Source organism: Halichoerus grypus, chromosome 4 (assembly GCF_964656455.1).
Source record: "Halichoerus grypus chromosome 4, mHalGry1.hap1.1, whole genome shotgun sequence".
NCBI classification, from domain to species: domain Eukaryota; kingdom Metazoa; phylum Chordata; class Mammalia; order Carnivora; family Phocidae; genus Halichoerus; species Halichoerus grypus.
The window spans coordinates 192722984-192741749 of NC_135715.1; the positions used below are offsets into that span (position 1 = coordinate 192722984).

The following is an 18766-nucleotide window of genomic DNA, read 5'->3' on the forward strand; positions in this document are numbered from 1 at the left end:
GGGCTCCGCTCCCCGCGGCAGGCCGCGGCCGTGTGCACGGCGCTCTGGGTGCTGGTGGCCAGCTTGCTGGGGCTGCGCTGGGCCCTGGGGGCGCAGGAGGGCGGCTTCTGCTTCTCCAGCAGCTCCCGGCAAGGCTCCAACACCGCAGCCTTCTCGCTGCTGGGCTTCTTCCTGCCACTGGCCATGCTGCTCCTCTGCTCTCTGCGGGTGGTCACCGCCCTGGGCCAGAGGCCGACCGCCAGCCCGACCAGGCGGAAGCGACCCGGAGGGCCACCCACAACCTGGCCGTGTTCGTGGTCTGCTTCCCGCCCTTCTGCGTGGCGGCCTGAACACCGCTGCCATCTGCTACGCTTTCTGCATCACGGGCGAGCTCTCAGATGCCAACTGCTGTCTGGACACCATCTGCTACTACTTCATGGCCAAGGAGTTCGGGAGGCATCTTCACTGGCCTCGATGCCCACTGCCAAGGCCCACAGAACCAGAACTCTCTCTGTGCGACCCTCGCCTAGGAGACCAGTCGTGGGCACATGGGCAAGTCCCAGGCTCTCTGGGAGGTCCTGCCTGCTGGGGCATCCCTGAACTCGCTGTGGCCACTGGGCACGGTGCAGGGGGCCTGGCTGGGTGGAGAGGACCCGGGCACGGACCCCGCGGCGGTGTCACCCCGACCCCTGGGATGGAAGAGGGTCGGGACCAGGGCAGGAGGACTGAGGCCTGAGTGAGGCCAATCCCAGGAGCCCTGGGACGGGGCCGACACTGCAGCGCCCAGAGTCTGGTACCCCTGGGCACTGGGGTAGATGCTTGCTCTGTGCCGTGAGGCCTCAGTGGGCAGCCTTCTGCTGCCGCCGCAGCGGGGCTGGAACAAAGCTGGCCCCCAGGCCTGGCCTTGGCCCTGTGTGCGTGCATGCACGTGCTCCCCACACTCAAGGTGGGAGGGCTGGGGTGTCTTCCTAGACGGCTCTCAAGGGCTCTCTACCTGGGGGCTCTCCTTGGGCCCCCCCACCTGCTTCTCACCCCCGCCCACTCCCAGCCATCTGCAGGTCTCGCGGGGGCTATCTGCAGCTCCCGGAAGGGCCACGCGGACAGCCCGCTTTCCTCCTGCCAAGGAAGGGTCAGGATCCCTCGACCCCCCGTAGGGGCTGCACCGTTGCACTAAGCTGGGGGGGGGGGGTTGGGGGCAGTGAGGAAGTGCAGTGACAGGCCAGGGTCTGTCGAGGGGCACACTCCCCTCGGGCTTCCTTCAGGGAAGCTGGAAGACCCTGCCCGGTGGCCGCAGGGCCTGGCAGGAGTGTGGACGCCCAGGCTGGTGTGTGTTGTGCCACCTCTCCTCGGCCTCCCTGCACTCAGACTGGAACCACCAGAGCCTTCTAGAGGCCCCCTGTGGTGCTGGTCCAAGTTGGGCCTGGGCACCAGACAGCCACCCTGTCCTGCTCTTCCGCCCGTGTGCTCAGAGCCAGAAGGGCAGCCCTGTCCGCAGCCCTGTCCTGGCCTCAGGCACCTGCCGCTGAGGCAGTCCCTCAAGTCCCCGGGTCAGGGGGCGCTGCTGAGAGGGGCCCATGCTCGGGGAGGTCCACACTCAGGGGATCTCTGCTCAGGGGTGGGGCACTCAGGGAGCGCGTGCAGCTCGAATCCACTGCTGTCCTAGCCTGGGGCTCAGATGCTCCCCCCCCCCCGCCGCTGGGGACCCCCCCTCCCTTTATCATCTTGGGTAGGTAGTGCCTACCCTGCCCACCGACGTGCACCAAGGGCCGGGCGGGCCACGTTCTGTCCTGAGAAAGCATAAAGATGGCCAGGCGTGTCCAGTGGAGCAGGGCCGGGAGGAGCAGGGCAGGTGTGAGCAAGGGCAAGGCTGCGATGGACCTCTCCCCGCCCCCCCGCAGGCAGACCACCTCCCTCTCCTGCCCCCATCCTGCACCCCGACACAGGCACCGGCCCTGGGACTAGGAGCCCCAACCTCCTCCCAGGCTCCCCAGGACCCCCCACACCCCTCACCCCATCCAGTGCTCCCCACCCTCGTCCTCCTGCCAGCACCTCCTAGGCCGGCACCCGGGCTCTCATCACAACCCTGCCCTTCCAGGGGCATGGCCAAGCGGACAGTTCCCAGGCCGTGACCTCTACTGCCCTGACCCTCCAGGGTTCTCCTTTTCCAAGGGACCACAAAGTCCGGAGAAGGCTTCTCACTGTAGGGTGGGATGACCACTGGGCTGAGCAGCGAGCCAGGGCCGGGTGTAGACGTCCAGGGCCGTCCTAGGCCAGATTTGGGGATCCAGGGAGAGAGGCAGAGTAGGGCCTGGGGCTCCGCTTCGCCCCCCTGCCCCCCGCTCAGCATTGTGGGGGGAGGGGGACGCCCAGTGGCCAGTGTGGAGCAGCCATGGGGGAACAGAGCTTTAGACCAAAGGTTGACAGGCCGGGTGACAGGAGCTTCCCAGAGCCTGGGTTAAGAATTCGGAACCTCACTGGGGGCTCCGCGAGCAGAACTACCTGCACAGGTCGGGGCTGAGCCTGGCCCTGCCTTTGCGTGCGCCCGCCAGGGCTGTCCTTGCAGGGGCGGAGAAAGTGAGGGTGGGCGGCGGAGACCTCTGCGGGGTCTCCTGGTGGCGGCCTGGTGCTGCTGGGTGGCGGGGGAGGCCGGCCGTGCTCCGAGGTCACCAGCCTCCTGAGGTGCACGCTGCCCCACCTTGCCGGCCCCCGTCCATGGCTGGGAGATGGGATGTGCGCACCTCCGTCCCTCAGGCCTCTCCGGGCTCCCAGTAAGGGCAGGCGGCTGGACTTGCACGGAATTCCGGAAGGAACGAGAAAAGGAGCAGAGGCAAAATCACAGATGGTAAGCATCCAAAGAACGGACTTCTGAACCCGAATCATGGCCCACACACTCTGAGAGGCCTCCGGGCTGGGCCGGACCAAGTGGAAGAGCCTCTCCCTAACGCACCCCCCCCCCGGCCCAGAGGCCTCAGGGGCCCGTCTGGCACACCGAGCAGGTCCGGGCTCACCGTTAAGTAGCAAGCCACAGGACCTGAAAGCGGATTCACTTTGCGGCTGCGTCAACAGGAATATAGGGCCCAGAATGTGGGAGGGCACCGGTTCATTCTCCCCCTGCTAGGATCACACCTAGGGTATTTTTTCTGGCTAGGGACACTGGCCTGTAGCGCGCCCTAGTCACCTGGGAGGGGGTCTGGAGGGTACGGCTGAGGGCTTGGCAGAAGCCAGAGGAAGTGTGAGCAGCAGATGAGTGAGGTGCTCCCAGAGGCAGGTGGCGTGTGCGATCTCCGAGGAGCAGACAGGTCTGGGTGGCTGTGGAGTGCAGAGCCACGACGGGGAGGGCCCCAGAGAACTGCCCAGGACCAGGCCGCGTCCGACCAGGTCGCTGGGTGAGAGGCAGGATGTAAGCGTCCAGGAATCTCCATACAGAGCAAGGTGCTCCTGAGGAGGCCACGTCACCTGATTCCTCCTAGGCCGTATGTCGTCGGCGATGTCGGTGTCTCTGGCTCTTTCCTCTGGGGCAGTTTGCTTCTCGGTGAAGGCTCTCTCTTCCTGTCCCTGCTGGGGGTTGGAGCCTGGCCGCAGCAGGTCTCGGGAGAAGGTAGTCTGAGGGAGGCCAGCCATCAGCGGGCAGAGCTGCCCTTGGTCTCCTGTTCTCGGGGACCCACCTGCTGCGCTGCCCCAGAGGAGCTCTTCCTGAGAACACGTGCCCATCTTCTACGGGGCAAGGGCGCATCAGCCGGAGACAGTGCTAGAGCGAACGGGGTGCCGCGGGCTGTGGGGGCTGCTGCCCGGCCTCCAGCTCAGCCCCCCGCAGCTGCAGGGCAGGGTTTGGGGCACCGCAGGGAGGGGGCAGCGGAAGGCGGAGTCGAGCCGACCGGAAGGTCAGTACTTCAGGAAACTACTGCCCCCATTTCCCAAGTGACCATCTGGATAACGGCCCCCAAGTCTGAGCACGCGAACCCCACGCGGGGGAAGCGGGCCGCAGCCTCTCCATTTTGTGCGGTCACGGCACCTGCCCCTGGCAGCAAAGGGGTCTTCCTGCTCCTGCCTCCCCGGGAGGGTACACAGGAGGGCGCAAGTGACACTGACGATCAAGAGACACCCCCCCGGCAGGGCTGGGACCACACACCTCTCAGAGTGAGGGGCGTCCTTGCCCTGCTTTCAGGGCCCCTGCTGCACACACAGTGCCGGATGCGCCAGCCCCCATCGCCAGGTCTGTGTGGCAGGCTGTCCCTGCCAGCGTCCCCCGAGCGCCCGCCCCCAGCTCACCCACCGCACGGCGCACAGGATGTGTTGCTCCGCTGTGAGGTGTCCCAGATTCATGGGAGGATGTGCTCCCCCACACGCCCCTGCTTCCCCCCAGCTTCTCCTGAGCGCGCGGCAGGACTCAGTTTCTCCAGCTCCCTTCCTCCTGCAGGTGGTCGGGCAGAACCCCCTCCTTGGGGGCTGCTGGCGTGGCCAAGGGCAGGGCCACCCTGGTGCTCGGGCAGGAATACACCCTGCGTCAGGGTAGCTTCCAGAAGTCTCAGAGATGGAGGCTTGCACGCAGGGGTATCCCGGGGAGTGCTCTTGGGACCCCACCCATAACGGGGCTGGCAAAGCGGACTGGGCCGAGCGAGCAGCTTCTGTGCCCGTGGAGTGCTCTGTGCAGAGACCACGCAGCTGACCACACAGGTTACCATGGACGCGCTGCCTCTGAGGCACGCACCACTTGTTGAAGGCAAGTCTGGAGGGGCCTTGGGCTGTGAACTCTGGCAGCGCGTGCCTTGGTCATGACGGGGGGGGACCCCAGCAGCACCCCACGGCATCCACTACCGCCTGCCACCCTGTCAGGCCGGGTGCCTGGACCCCTGAGCTGCAGCTCCCCGAGGCTGCGGGGGTGGGTCTCCAGCCCTGAACGGGGCAGGCTTCCTGTCCGGGGTCTCCCCAGCCGATGCCAGTGACGGTGCACAGGTGGGGGGCACCACCTGGCCAAAACGGGCCTCCTGGAAGCCGCACGCAGGCCCTCCTGCACCCCGTGTGAGGCGGTCTCTGCAGGCTGCGGGCGCCCTCGCTCCCGGCCCAGGGCTGTGGTCAGGAAGTAACGCTGTGCAGGGTGTCACGAGGAGCAGGCCGACGCAGAGAGCCAGGCACACAGCGGGTCGGGCTGCGCAGAGGGTGGGCCAGCCCAGCGCCCTGAGGCCCCAGCCATCCCAGACTGGTGAGTCCACCCACAGCCTGCCGTCCCCCTGCTGTCCCCTCCATGAGCCCTGTCCTGCCCTCACCCTGCTGGCCGCCACAAAGGGCTCCCAGGAGCAGGGCCCCGGGCTGGCCTGCATCTGGCCCTGGGCTTCCCACGTGAGGACCGTGCCAAGCTCCAAGCCTAAGCAGGCATAGGGCAAAGGCTGAGGGGACAGTTAGCCTCTGACTGAGGTAAGATAGTGGGGGGAGCAGTGGGGGACAGAGGTAGAGCCGGGGGAACAGAGATGGGGAGACAGTGGGGGGCAGAGGTAGAGCCGGGGGGACAGAGATGGGGAGACAATGGGGGGCAGTGGGGGACAGAGGTAGAGCCGGGGGGACAGAGATGGGGAGACAGTGGGGGGCAGTGGGGGACAGAGGTAGAGCCGGGGGGACAGAGATGGGGAGACAGTGGGGGGCAGTGGGGGACAGAGGTAGAGCCGGGGGGACAGAGATGGGGGCAGTGGGGGACAGAGGTAGAACCGGGGGGACAGAGATGGGGAGACAGTGGGGGACAGAGGTAGAATGGGGGACAGAGGTAGAGTGGGGGGGACAGAGATGGGGAGACAGTGGGGGGCAGTGGGGGACAGAGGTAGAGCCGGGGGGACAGAGATGGGGAGACAGTGGGGGGCAGCAGGGGACAGAGGTAGAGCCGGGGGGACAGAGATGGGGAGACAGTGGGGGGCAGTGGGGGACAGAGGTAGAGCCGGGGGGACAGAGATGGGGGCAGTGGGGGACAGAGGTAGAACCGGGGGGACAGAGATGGGGAGACAGTGGGGGACAGAGGTAGAGTGGGGGACAGAGGTAGAGTGGGGGGGACAGAGATGGGGAGACAGTGGGGGGCAGTGGGGGACAGAGGTAGAGCCGGGGGGACAGAGATGGGGCAGTGGGGGACAGAGGTAGAGCCGGGGGGATAGAGATGGGGGGCAGTGGGGGACAGAGGTAGAGAAGGAGGAGGAGAGAGAATGGGGGAGATGGGGGTAAGGTAGGGGGAGAGCTTTTGGTGGGAAGAAGGGGAAAGGAGGGCCCCAAGGAGGAGGGTAGACAGTGAGAGGGAGGGCAGAGAGGGGTGGCTGGGATGAGGGAGACACACAGACACAGAAGCAGGGAGACCAACAGAAAGTCAGGAGAGAAGACAGGGTCAGCCTGGGGATCCCACTGCTCTCCTGATGGGCCGGGGGTGCTCCCTCTCTGCAGACTGGCCTGTGGCCCCTGCCAGAGGGGAGCGGGGGCCCCACTCCATGGGCCATGGGCCGATGGTCCTTGGACAGGGCCACAGGATGTCAGGGGGTGGGGGGGGCAGTAAAGTGGCAGAGGTGTTGGGCTGAGCTAAAGCCTCTGGTGGAGAAGCCCAGAGAGGAGCCCCCACAGAGCTCCCTTCCATGGCAGGGGGCCACTGTCCACACCCTGGAATCTAGTCCCTCTGGACGGGGCAGGGGAGGTGGCCTCAGTGGAGCTTCTTGGGGCCAAGAGAGGGAGGCCTTGGGGCTGTAACTGGAAGTGGGGGAAGGGGGGAGGGGGGAGACAGAGAGCAGGGTGGTAGAGGAGGGGCGGGACCACAGCAGCATTTCCCTCCCTGCCCCCAGGTGAAGCTGGTCACCCTGCGTGGCCAGAGCCCCCACCGGCTCCCCACCGCCTGTCAGGCCGTGCGCGCTGATGGCCTCCGGGAACAGCTCTCATGGCTGCATACCTGGCCCGGGCGGGCGCGTCCTGTCCCAGGTCACCAGGGTCTCCATCTGCTTCATCTTGGCTCTGGGGCTGCCGCTCAACGGCCTCGGGCTCTGGGTGTTCTGCTGCCGCCTGCGCAGGTGGACGGAGACCCGCGTCTACATGGCCAACCTGGTGGCGGCCGACTTCCTGCTGCTGCTGAGCCTGCCCGGAGTCCTGCACACGCTGGGCCAGCAGCAGGGGGACCAGGAGGGCCCTGTGTGCAGGGTTCTGCAGAGCTTCTACTATGTCAACACCTACATGAGCATGGGCCTCATCACGGCCATCGCCGTGGACCGCTACACCGCCCTGCGCTTTCCCCTGCGGGCCCGGGCCTGGCGCAGCCCCCGCCAGGCCGCCCTCACCTGCCTGGCCCTCTGGCTGCTGGTCTTCGGGACTGTGGCCCTGGTAGCGTCCTTGCTCCCTGCAGACGAGAACTTCTGCTTCAGGCAGGGACATAGCCGGGGCACCAAGACCCTTGCCTTCTCCCTGCTGTTCTTCTTCCTCTCACTGCTCATCCTCAGCTTCTGCTCGGGGCAGGTGCTCTGGCATCTGCTCGGCGGACTCACGCGGGCTCCGCCCCAGGAGGCCGGCCGCATCCTCAAAGCCCTCCGTGTAGTGGCCACCAACCTGGCCACCTTCGTGCTCTGTTTCCTCCCACTGCACGTGGCCTTGATGGCCAAGCTTGTGGCCAAGTGGACAAGTGCAGCCTGCCCCACCGTCCAGAGCGTCACTGACTTCATCCAGGTGGCCGCCCGCATGGCCAACGCCAACTGCTGCCTGGATGCCATCAGCTACTATTTTGTGGCCACAGAATTCCAGGAAGAGGTGGGGGCCATCCTCAGAATGCCCTGGCCTTTCCGGGGATGGATGCGGGGCGCTCCTGCAGGTGACCACCCTGACCTGGCCGTCCGCGGGGGGCGGGGGGCAGCTGAGGAGAGCGATGCAGGACGGGCCCCACACACGGCCCTGCAGCAGGCAGCTCAGGGCCCCCCGGGTCCCCCACAAGGCAACTCTTTCCCCTCCTCCATGGCATCCACAAGGAGCCTCCCTGCTCACAGTGTGACTTTGGATTTATGAGTCCTGGAGATGGGGCTATTGCTCAGCAAGGAGAATTTAAGCAAGGAATTAAAGGATCACCACCAGATCGCCACCAGATCTTTCTTCTCCCAGCTCTGCTGGCTTAGCCCCTTGGGCTGCTTCCTTCGCAGCGTGCACCCCCTCCCCCAACCCCAGCCCTCAAGCTCCAGGATGCAGGGTGACCCTGACCTACGCCAGGCTGACCTCCAACCTCTCTGCTCCACCCCTGCGGGTGCTCAGGAAGGGAAGAACCCTCTGAGTACCCAGGTAGCACTCCTTGGCAAGTACTGAGGAGGGTGTTTAAAAAACCACATTTTTCTGTGTCACCTATAGATTATGATTAGACACCAAAATCTATCAAAGTTCCAAGGTCTCTCTTCAGGTCTGTAACCACTGCAGACAGAACCCCCTAGATCCCAGGGCTGAGGGACGCCAGGCTCTAAGTGTAGGGATGTTTACAGAGATACAGCCGCTAATTAAGTTCAAAGATATTCCTTTGTAAAAAATGTTCAGTTGTGTTTCTGAAGAGCATCAAAGAGGTCCAGTCCTTACTTTTGGGGTGCTTCTCGGGGCCCCTTGTCCCGCCACACACTTCACACCTCCCAGCACCACTGGCAGCCCCCATCCTCCCACTCTGGGCCAGGCCCGTGGACACCCGCAGGCTGAGCTGAGGGGCCTCATGGCCGCTCTGTTAGCGGGGGACAGGAGGGGCTCTCCCCACAACACTTGGCCGTCAGGATGTGTCCACTGGGCTGGGGCCCAAGGGCATAGCTGGGAATGGAGTTTCAGGATCAGCACAAACACCTCCACTGAGAAGCGGAGGCAGGAGACGGCCCTGAGGGACTCTTGCTGGAGACTGGGGTCCCCAAACTGGGCCCGAGGAAGCAGAAGGAGGTGCTCCCAAGAGCCTCAGGTGACTAGAGGGAGAATGGGAGACCCAGACCCCTGTCCCCTTCCCCCCACCCTGCTCCTCTCCCCTCTCCCTCTCCCACCCACCCCTGCCACCTGCCCCGGCCTCCTCAGAGCCGTCTGCCTGGCGGGGCAGTCTGTGGGCCCTCCTGGGCATGCCCCTGGCCACACGGGCAGAATGAGAGCAGCTGGCCTCCAGGCTGTGCCCCAGCTGGACCTGTCACCTGCAGTGCCACCAGCTTCCAGGTGACGGAGATGCGCGTCCTGACTCAGACAAAGCAGCAGGGCCCTGCACCTGCATGGTGGTCCGTCCCATTCTGCGAGTGCACCAGCGCCCTGGCCTTCTGCTGCCTGCAGCCCCGGGCTCACGGGGCCTCCCCGGCCTCCTGACCTCTGGCAGAGGCTCACCCTCCCCCCCACCGGCAACACACACTTGTTCCGGTCGGCGGGCCGCCAGAGAGGCCGTCTGTGTGGCCAAGGCTGATGGTGGCATCACTGCCCGTGGCCACCGCTCCAGCAGCTGTCCTGTCCGTGGCCCACGTGTAGAGCTTCTTGCGGTGCCAGGAGTGCAGCCACAGTCACGGCCCCTCCGTCCTCTTGGGGCAGCCAGCTGGCTGACGGGGGAAGTCAGGCCTGGGCCGCATCTCCCCCTCCCCCCACACAGAAATCATAGGGCATAAAGTCCACCCTACCTGGTCTGACCCTGACCACCAGTGCACGGGGAAGGGGCCCCTGAAAGGGGATCCCACTGCTCTCCTGATGGGCTGGGGGTGCTCCCTCTCTGCAGACTGGCCTGTGGGGCCTTGGAAGAGAACGCTGAGCGGGAGCGACCCATGGAGGCCCGATCCTCCATCTCCACCTGTCCAAGCACCCTCAGGGCAGCGGTGCAGTCTGGCTCAGGGAGGCAGCCACCCCCTCTGAGCCCCCTGGTGCAGCCTCCCTCCCCGGCCAGTGCTGCCCTTCACCCAGGGAGCCCAAGTCCCACTCTGGGGAGATGCGTGTGGTGGTCCAGAGAGGTAGGGCTCTTGCTCCTTGGGGCTCCAGCTGTTGGCAAACACGTGGGAGGCACATGGGCTCACCCACTTCTCCAGCACCCCGTTAAGGCCCACCAAGCATCCTTGGTACACCTGCTTTGTAAGTGAGTAGACTAAAGGCAAACCATCTCGTCCTTAACACAGGGATCCGTGCTGCTCCTCCCGGCATTCCTTGACCTTAAAACTCATGATTCCGGCCCATGTGTTAGTCTATAATCTTTTTGAACTTTTACAAGACTGTACCTCTGACCTACTGATTTGTGGCTCTTTAGGTAAAAAGGTATATAAGCCTTGTAAAAACTGTTCATTGTCTGGAACACTTTCTTCCCTGTGAAGATCGTGTTTCCCGGGCAGCTGTCCTAATCTGGGCTTGAATAAAACTATTTTCTTCTTGTATTAGTGTTCTTTCTGGTCAATTTGCATTGTCACCTGTTGGGTCTGCCGTTGACAACCAGTGCTGGGCACGAGCGCTCCCCCAGCTGGCCACCGGACACGCTAACCGAGGTTCCCACTTGCCACACCCCTCTCGCCTCTCCAATTTTTACTCCTAGCTGCCCCCTTCTCAGCCCACCGCAGCCTCTGGAAGCCTGCCTGCCACTGCCCTGTTGGCCTCTGCCCAGGAGCCCAGTGAACCTGTGCAGGATGGCTCTTGGTCCAGCAAACATAATAAAATAAAATTAAAAAAAAAAAAGAGAATGTGGTCCTTGATCCCGGCTGCAGGAGTGCAAATTCAGGGGGCGCGCTTACCAGCCTGTTTCCTCTCTGCCTCAGTGTTCTCGCTTGTAGCCTGAGGACCCTCAGATCCTGGGTCACCTCTAACATTTGTGAAGCCCAGGACATTGATGTAGGAAAGACGTTAGGTTTCGAAGCTTACGGCCAAGAAAGAATTCTTGAGATGTCTTTGGTGCAAACAGGTGGTTTTATGAAAGCACGGGGACAGGATCTGTGGGTGGGAAGAGCTGCACCGGGGTCATGAGGCCCATTATATGCTTTCAAGTTGGGAGGGGGTTAGGGACAGTGTAAACCTCCCATGTATTTTGGCAATGAGGTTTCCAGGATCCCGAGGGGGCTAGCTATTGTTGAGAAAAGGTCATTTATTACCGTCTAATAAAACCTGAGTCATGAGACCCTCCAGATGTATATCGGTGGGTCATGTGCTCGGGGGATGATTGCCAACATGTATATTGGTGGGTAGAGATAAAGGAAGTTTCCAAAGGAATTTTTATGTTTTAAAGTGGACTTACAGGATCCTAGGGGTCAAGGTAAGGTTGTCTTTTGCCCTTAGCAAAGTATCAACATCGAGACAGGTGAGTCCCTAGAGGAAGGCCACTCTGCCTGGTTCGAGGACTTGTCCATGGGCTGTGGGTAGGAAGGACATTTAGTAATTTTTCTTCTGCCTCTGTTTCCCACATCAGACATGACCACAGGTGGAGACCCACATGCTTGTCTAAGTATTTAAAGCTTACATCTGTGCTTTGAAGCCTGGCCTTGGTGCCTGCCCCAGCCCCCCGCCCCCCACCGACCCCCTGCTCCGCCCCAAACCCTAGATCACAGGGCTGAGGAGCTGCCCTCTCCCTGGTCCAGCCCTGGGAGTCCGAGCCATAGCACCATCTGTGGGACCAGGCCAGGACTCCTGGGGTGACTCCTGAGCCGGGGACAATAGGGGGCCTTCGTGGGCACTCCCTTAGCCATCCACAGGATTCCTAGGAATCCTCCAAACAGCTCACATAAGCAGAGGACAGGGCAGGCCCATCCTGCCCGTGCTCTCTCTTTGAGTGGCTCTGAGAAACAGCCTCTGCACTTGCTGGGAGGCCCTGTGGGTCCAGGCATTGCAGGCTTTGGTCCCTCTGTCCGTGACATTGAGGTCAGTCCAAGAGGCTGGCCAGCTGGTCACCATCTCCCTGCCAAAATGCGGAGCGGCTCTGCCTCAGACTTGGGGAAGTGTGGCCGGGCCTGGAGAGCCCCGCGACAGGGCTGCCGTGGGCTGGATGCGAGAAGCTGTTAGAGGGAGGGGTGGCCACCCACAGTATGCAGCGGGGGTTCCTTTGATAAAACAGCCACCTGTGTGGAGGCTGCAGCCAAAGCCCAGGAGGATGGTTTACTGCTGTGGTGGATTGGGAGGGGTGGGGGGGCGCATCCCAGGAAAAACCGGGCCAACGGGGGCCTCTCAGCTGCGGGCACCAAGGAAGGACTCAGCAGAGGATTGGGGCTGTGGGAGTGATTTAGGGCAGGGTGGGGTGGGCAAGAGCTTGCGGATGGCGGGGCAGCCTGACAGCGTCTCCTCTCCAGCCCTCGGCCGGGAAGGTGGGTGGCGTGAGGCTGGCTGCCGCCCTCAGTGGACAACAAGAAGCGGTCGTCCGCGTGGGCCGGTGGGCGACGCCGGGTCATGCTGGCCGGGGCCGCCTATCCTTGTCTCGTTTTCCTCCCAGACATGGAGACCCCTCCGCGAAGGCTGACATTCTGTGGGGTCGCCTGCAGCACCGGGGACCGCGACGGCTCGGCAGAGGGGGGCCGCTTTTCTCTCTCGCCGCCCCTCTGCCCGTGGGCACGTGAGACCAGATGTCTGTGGCGTCGCCGCCGCCCTTCGTGGGCGTCTGCTCTGTGGCAAGGCGGCCCGGGCCCGGGGGCAGCAGCGGTGCAGGCAGTCATCAGCCGCAAAGTGCCCGCCAGCCACGGGCCACGGCCACGGGCCACAAAGCCGAGGGAGGCCAATGGTCAGCACGCTTTCCTACAAAGGGTCAGAGTTCATATTTTCAATCTCCTTTGGCCCTCGCCGGCTCTGCCCGCAACTCTGGGTGGGCAACGCCAGTGGGCAAGGTCATGTGCCAACAAAGCTCTCCTGACGGGGCGGCAGCGTGCCCAGGACCCGGCGGGTGATGGCGGGCGGGCTGCAGACGCGGGCGGCTTCTTCCGTGAGCCCGTTCCCCACGGCCCTGGAACGGAAGGATCCCCTGGAGCTGCGGCAGGGGCCCAAGGGTGGCAGGTCTTCTGGGTGGAGGTGGCAGCCCCTGGACTTCTGCCCGGATGCCCACCCCGGCACAGGGACGCTGGTAGCACGGGGCACCCCCGAGCTCCCTCTCCCCAGGGGCAGCTCAGTACAAGTATTGGGTTCCTTTAGGGTAAAGTCCAATTTTCCAACGTTGAGGTTTGGGATGAAAATACGAGGGAAATTTAAGTGTCAAGTGTGACCTGGGGACGGGACTCTACCTTTCGAAGTATTTGAAGGAACAGCTGTTAAGCGTATGTCGACCGGTTCCAAGTACAATCACAGGGGCGAGTGGTACGGAAACAGCGGGACAGACAAGGGTCCAGCTACAGGAACGTAGGCCTTCCGTCCTGGGGAGCCACCCTGGAGTGGAGCAGCGGGGGGCCGGTAGGATAAACGGGGAGTGGTGAGGGTTTCTGGGGTGACCCGCTCCACCCAGGGAAGAGCCCAGAGCGCAGCGCTTGCACGACCAGGGGTGGGTGGGGGATGGGGGGTGGGGGATGGGGGGCGGATCTGAGTATCTGTGCAACACGGGGCTTTCAGCAGTGGGATCTCAGGACGTCATTTGTTTTTTAGGTTAGCCTGGCCATACGCTGCACAGGGGGCATGGGGCAGGCAGGGAAGCACGACGCTGCGGCAGATGTCCCAAGGCTCCCAGAAGCAGCCGGACGGAACACTCAGACCAGGGAGGAAATGGGAATCCTGCTCAGCGGGACCATCTCAGTGGCCCATGTGGATGGCGTTGTCTGGTGCCAGACTCTGTTCTGGGCGCCCTACATGGACGAGCCATCTCACCACTTCCTTGGGCCACTGAAAAGTATGTCTGGATTACAGGTGGACAAAGCCCCTCATTCAGGGGCAGCCATCCTTGTAGAGTTGGGAAGGAGGCCTGCCATCCCTCCAGGTGGTGTGGACCCTTGTCCCTGGCAGTGACGTGTTCTGACAGTGCTCTGAGGAGTAAAGGACAGCTGGACCCCCCGCATCGGGCCCCCGGCCCCCGCCAGACCTCCCTGGCCTGCTGATGGCCATGCTGGTGGGCAGCTGAGCCGAGCGGGGGCCATGGTGCCCAAGGTCAAGCGTGCAGGCAGGCCTTCCACGTGGTCTGTGTCCCCAGGCCCTGCCCTGCCCTGCCGAGGTCTAAACTGCCCAGAGTCATCAGCTCCCACTGTCACCGGGGCTGGCCAGGCCGTGGCTGAGGTCAGAGGTGGCCAGGGATGGGGTAAGGATGCCATTGACCTCTGAGGTCCTTTCCAAACCAAGCACCAGGGAGCAGGGAAGGGGGTCGGGGATCCTGCAAAATCTTGGTCGCCTTCATAATTTGCCTGAGGCTGGCCTGGCTGAAGAGGGGCGGGTTTGACCCATGACCTCTGTTCAGGGCTGCCTGGGGCACTTCCCCTGGTGAGGTTCCTTCCCGCTGTTTCCGCACAGGAGGTTCAGGGAGGTTGGCTGGAGGACAGCGAGCCCACCCCTGCTCTCGGGGTCACGGCTGAGCTCAGGTCCCCGTTGGACACCCCCCTGGCCCCATCTCCTCTGCAGGAGCCCCCAAAGTGTGCTCTGGGCACCGGGTCCTGAGAGATGCTGATCAGCGTCAGAGTGGGGCGGGGGGGAGGGGGGCCCCCAGAAACAAGGGTGGGGGTGGGCTGCTTGTGGAGGAAAATCCTCATCGGGAGCTGGATCTCGGGGCGAAGGGCAGAGGCGGCCCATCCACGGGGCAGGCCTCCCGCAGCCGCACACACGCTCGAGCCGTGAGTGCTGAAGGCGAGGGTGATCTGCCCTAACAGCGTTCCCAAACTTTTTTCACCTGAATTTTGTTAGTTGAACCTGTTAGTCTCCTGTCAGAGCAAATGCATCTCTTGGTCCACACCCATGTTCCTCTTCGCAGCCTTGAGAGCCGGGCGCCCCCAAATACCGTCCTTGGGTCCGGAACCGCGGGAAGGGACAGGGCGCCCCTCGTACACATCGCTGTCCCCAGAATTCCCATTCTGTCCAGCTTCACTTCGAGGGATCGCAGAGTCCCTTAACCACAGCAGTGAGTCCAAACGAGAGAAAACCAAACTTGCTCTAGATGAGAGACCACGTATCCCAGATTCCGGATCAATAGAAGAGACGTATTGAGCAGCAGTGAGACTAGTCTACTTGCACTGTCTGGAAATCACATAAGATGGAAACTATTTACTAATAAGATCCACGTGTGTAGAATGTACATTTATAAAACACTACCCTGAAATTACCATCTTATCAGGTCTCTGGGACATTGTACAGACACTTAATAATAGCAATAAAACCAAAAGAGAAAAAACAATTGGATTTATTTTAGAAGATAAAAATCTGGTTGTTTGATTACGTGTGTTAGCAACAACGAAATACCGTAAGCACACTCCCCACAAACAGAATGACGCGGAAGCGCTCGTGAGAGTCACCTGCAGCTCTAGCACATCGTCTAAGAATTATAATCTAAGAGGTTCCCATGTGAGCCGTGAATGGTCATTTAATAGCAATAACACCAAAAGAGAAAATCAAAACCATTTCAGTAGAAAGAAAGGGGTCTGACTGTGGTCCCGCATCTTCAGAAGCAGGCTCAGGGGAAGGTCGGGCAGCTCGGAGGGACTCACTTTGGGGGCTCTTGGGCACGGGAGCCCCACGCACCGATTCAGCAGCAGCTGAAGGCGGACGGGGTGGAGAGGGGTCTGGGAATGTGAGGGGGGTTGGCACTGAGGGGAACTTCTGATGAAAACTGGAACGTTGATGTGAAGGGCTTGTATCTGCCGCCCCCGAATGTGCTGGGGGGACAGATGCTGTGTGGGACCGTGGGACCAGGGAATGCTTCCCCTACCTAATAATGTAAATTAGAAGGCACGCTGATGCCCCCTTCCACCGATCCTGATTGGGTGAGCTCAGTGGGGGCCAGTAAGATGGCCCAAGCCCTCCCGCTGTGACCCTCAGGTGCTAACGTGCTCCCAGGCAAGAGCTGCTTGCCTGGCTGTCCACCTGGGCAGGCCCGGGGCTGGTCCCACTGTGCCCTGCGGGGCCCAGCCCAGAGCTGCATGCAGGGTCCGGGGCAGCCACAGCGGCTTCGGGGTCTGTGTGAAAGCCCCAGCCCCAGCAGGGTTGCTAGGAGAGAGTGCTGCCTCTGGGGTTTGGGGCCGGGACGGTGAGCCCGGCTTGGGCCAGGAGGCACTGAGGGCCACCTGGGCTTTGGTCTGTCCCCTTGAAGGATGCAACAGATGTTCAGGAGCCCCCTGGGCCTCTCTTCGGCTGGTGGGGACCGGCTTCCGCTAGAGAGAGGCAGCCTGTCCCTTCCCTCAACAGCCCAGGCCTGCTCCCAGGCTGGGCCCCGGGGAAGGGGTGGGTCATGTCCTGCAGCTCCTAAGTGATGACCGGCCTGGGGCGAGATTTTGTCCGAATGCAGATGCTGTGTCCTCCCGCCAGGCTCCTGGCCGCTCCGCAGGGCATGCGTGCTCCCGGGGGCCCGACGTCTCTGTGCAGAGAAGCTTTGGGGTTTTGAATGTGTGGCCGCCTGGGCGGGGAGAATTGGTGCCTGATGCGGTCTGTGTTCCTCTTACCGTGAGCGATGCTGCTGGGCGTCAAAGTCCATTCGTGTACCTTTTTCTGTGAATCCTCTGTTCATGTTTTGCTTTTTTTCCTGTTTTTGAAAATATTTTTTAGAGAGTTCTTTGCACATTAGTCTTTACCCTTCATCTGGGACCAAGGTTGCAAACTGTTTTTTTCCTAGTTTGCCGTTTGTCGTTTGACTTGGTTACGACGTGGCCACCTACGCCAGTGTCGGGTTTATTAGGGGTCGTTAGAGGAATCGATGCTTTTCACTGCTTCTGGATTTTCTGTCCTGGTTAGAAAGATCTCCCCTACTCCCACGTTTAGAAAGAACTTTACCCATGTTTTCAAGTTTTCACAGGTGGGTCTCTGGTGGCTTTTGAGTCCCTTCTGGGATTTTACTCTGGTGCCAGGTACAGATCTCATCCTGTGACCTGGTCCCAGCACCGCTTACCGAGATGCCTGCCTGCTACCCAGTGACGCGAGGGGCCACGCTCAGACACTACGTGTCCTCCGTCCTTGGGCCTGGCTGTGGACAGCCCCCTCCGCCCACCGGCCAGTAGCACTTCCTCTGCCTGCAGAGGGTGTGGGTTGTGTTTGATGACCCCACACGGCCAGGCCCGCCTCCCATGTGTGTCCTGTGTGGGCCTTTCTTAGCTGTTCCGGCTTGCTTATTTTTTTCGTACTGATCTTAGAATCTGGTGTTTAGCATAAGAACAACTTTGGCTTTTATTATTTATTATTTTTATTACTATTATATATTTATAATTCTATATTATATAATTTTATGCTAATAAGTTTATTATTATTGTATTATTAACATTTATATATTAACTTGGGGAGAATGGACATCTTTAGGATGTTGGGATATCCTATCTAAGAGCAAAGAGTGACTTTCCCTATTTTTTCTTTTTTTTTTTAAAGATTTTATTTATTTGTGTGAGAGAGAGAGAGCACAAGCAGGGGGAGCGGCAGAGAGAGAAGCAGGCTCCCCACGGAGCAGGGAGCCCGATGCGGGGCTCGATCCCAGGACCCTGGGACCATGACCTGAGCTGAAGGCAGAGGTTTAATCAACTGAGCCACCCGGGTGTCCCATGACTTTCCCTATTTTCAAGTTTTTCAGGAATTTTAAAAAATTTTCATTGGAACCAGGCATCGTGCCTTCTTCGTTAAATGTATTGCTAAGCACTTGATAGCTTTGCGTCATTGTCACCTCTCTGCTGGTTGCTGGCTCCGTGAAGCCCACTGGATTTCTTCCGCCTGTTAATGATGCCTTCTGCTGCATTAACGAGCTGTTACAGCTCCTGTCAGATTTTGCACTGTTTCCTGTATCACTATCCTATGATCTGCAAATAGGACTGCTCTTCCTCTCATTGTTTCCTCCCGTCCAGTTGCATCAGCTCGTGTCTCGGGCGCCCCCCTCGGTGGGACGTGGACGCCTGGCTGTCTTTCTGACTCAGCCAGAACGTCTGTGGTCTGTGCCCACCGAGCGCGGTGCCGTCATGCGCGCGCACTGCGTGTGTGACTAAGAAATGGTCCATCACCTTCTAAGGTTAGCTCCTTTTTGGACAGGGAATGGATGTCGTATTTTCCCAGATGCCTTTTAAGTGTCAGTGGAGATGACTGTATGATTTCATTCCTCAATTAATAAGGTGAATTATATTAAAGAACAGCCCAATATTGAACCACTCTTGCCTCCTTCATGTTAAACTTTTTTTTTCAGTAGTTTTTAAGTTGTCTTCCATGTTAGTAATAGGTTCATCAAAGCTTTGTATGAAAATTGTGTTCTTTTCCATCAAATGCAGTGTTCCTTAAATTTAATGTGTGCGTCCAAGCTTGTGGAATTTGCTTTACAATGTTAAAGTTTTCCAAAATAAAGATCCCAAACTCCAAGAATTCTAATAATTTGCTGATATACTTTATTGCAATGTCCACACGTTTGCTTTTCTTATACTAATTTGCTGGTTAAATTTGCTGTGGGAGCACCGGAAGCTTCTGACCTGGAAGTGTTTGTGCAGAGGCCGCGAGGACGTTCTATGGGGAGGGATGTGCTGTTGGCCTGTGGTCTCGGGTCCCCCTGAGGAACCTCTCCTCTTTCCTGGGGCTGCGACCTCTGCTATCGTCCCCCAGCCCCCCATCCCACACAGACTCCCTTGGAAGGGAGCTGGTCGGCCCCCCATCCCAGTACCACCCCTGTGTGCTCATGGTCCTCCTTCTAGAAGCCTCCGTGAAGCCCCATCAGGCCCTGCGGAAGCTACACCGGGCTGGCTGTGGGGGGGCCTGCTCACCCCTCCCAGGGTGG

The 18766-nt window shown here is 60.9% G+C and overlaps 1 protein-coding gene across 1 annotated transcript; it reads left to right on the top strand.

Annotated features, from left to right (window-relative positions):
* The first annotated feature begins 583 nt into the window (after positions 1 to 583).
* On the top strand, positions 584 to 10322 carry GPR35 (G protein-coupled receptor 35). Its single transcript, XM_036117607.2, has 2 exons — positions 584 to 5179; positions 6783 to 10322. Exon 2 carries the CDS (start codon positions 6853 to 6855, stop codon positions 7981 to 7983), a length of 1131 nt encoding a protein of 376 aa, XP_035973500.1. The 5' UTR covers positions 584 to 5179; positions 6783 to 6852; the 3' UTR covers positions 7984 to 10322.
* Positions 10323 to 18766: the final 8444 nt, after the last annotated feature.

Coding starts and splice junctions, on each gene's coding strand:
- GPR35 (XM_036117607.2), top strand. CDS start 6,853: ATGGCCTCCGGGAACAGCTCTCATGGCTGCATACCTGGCCCGGGCGGG.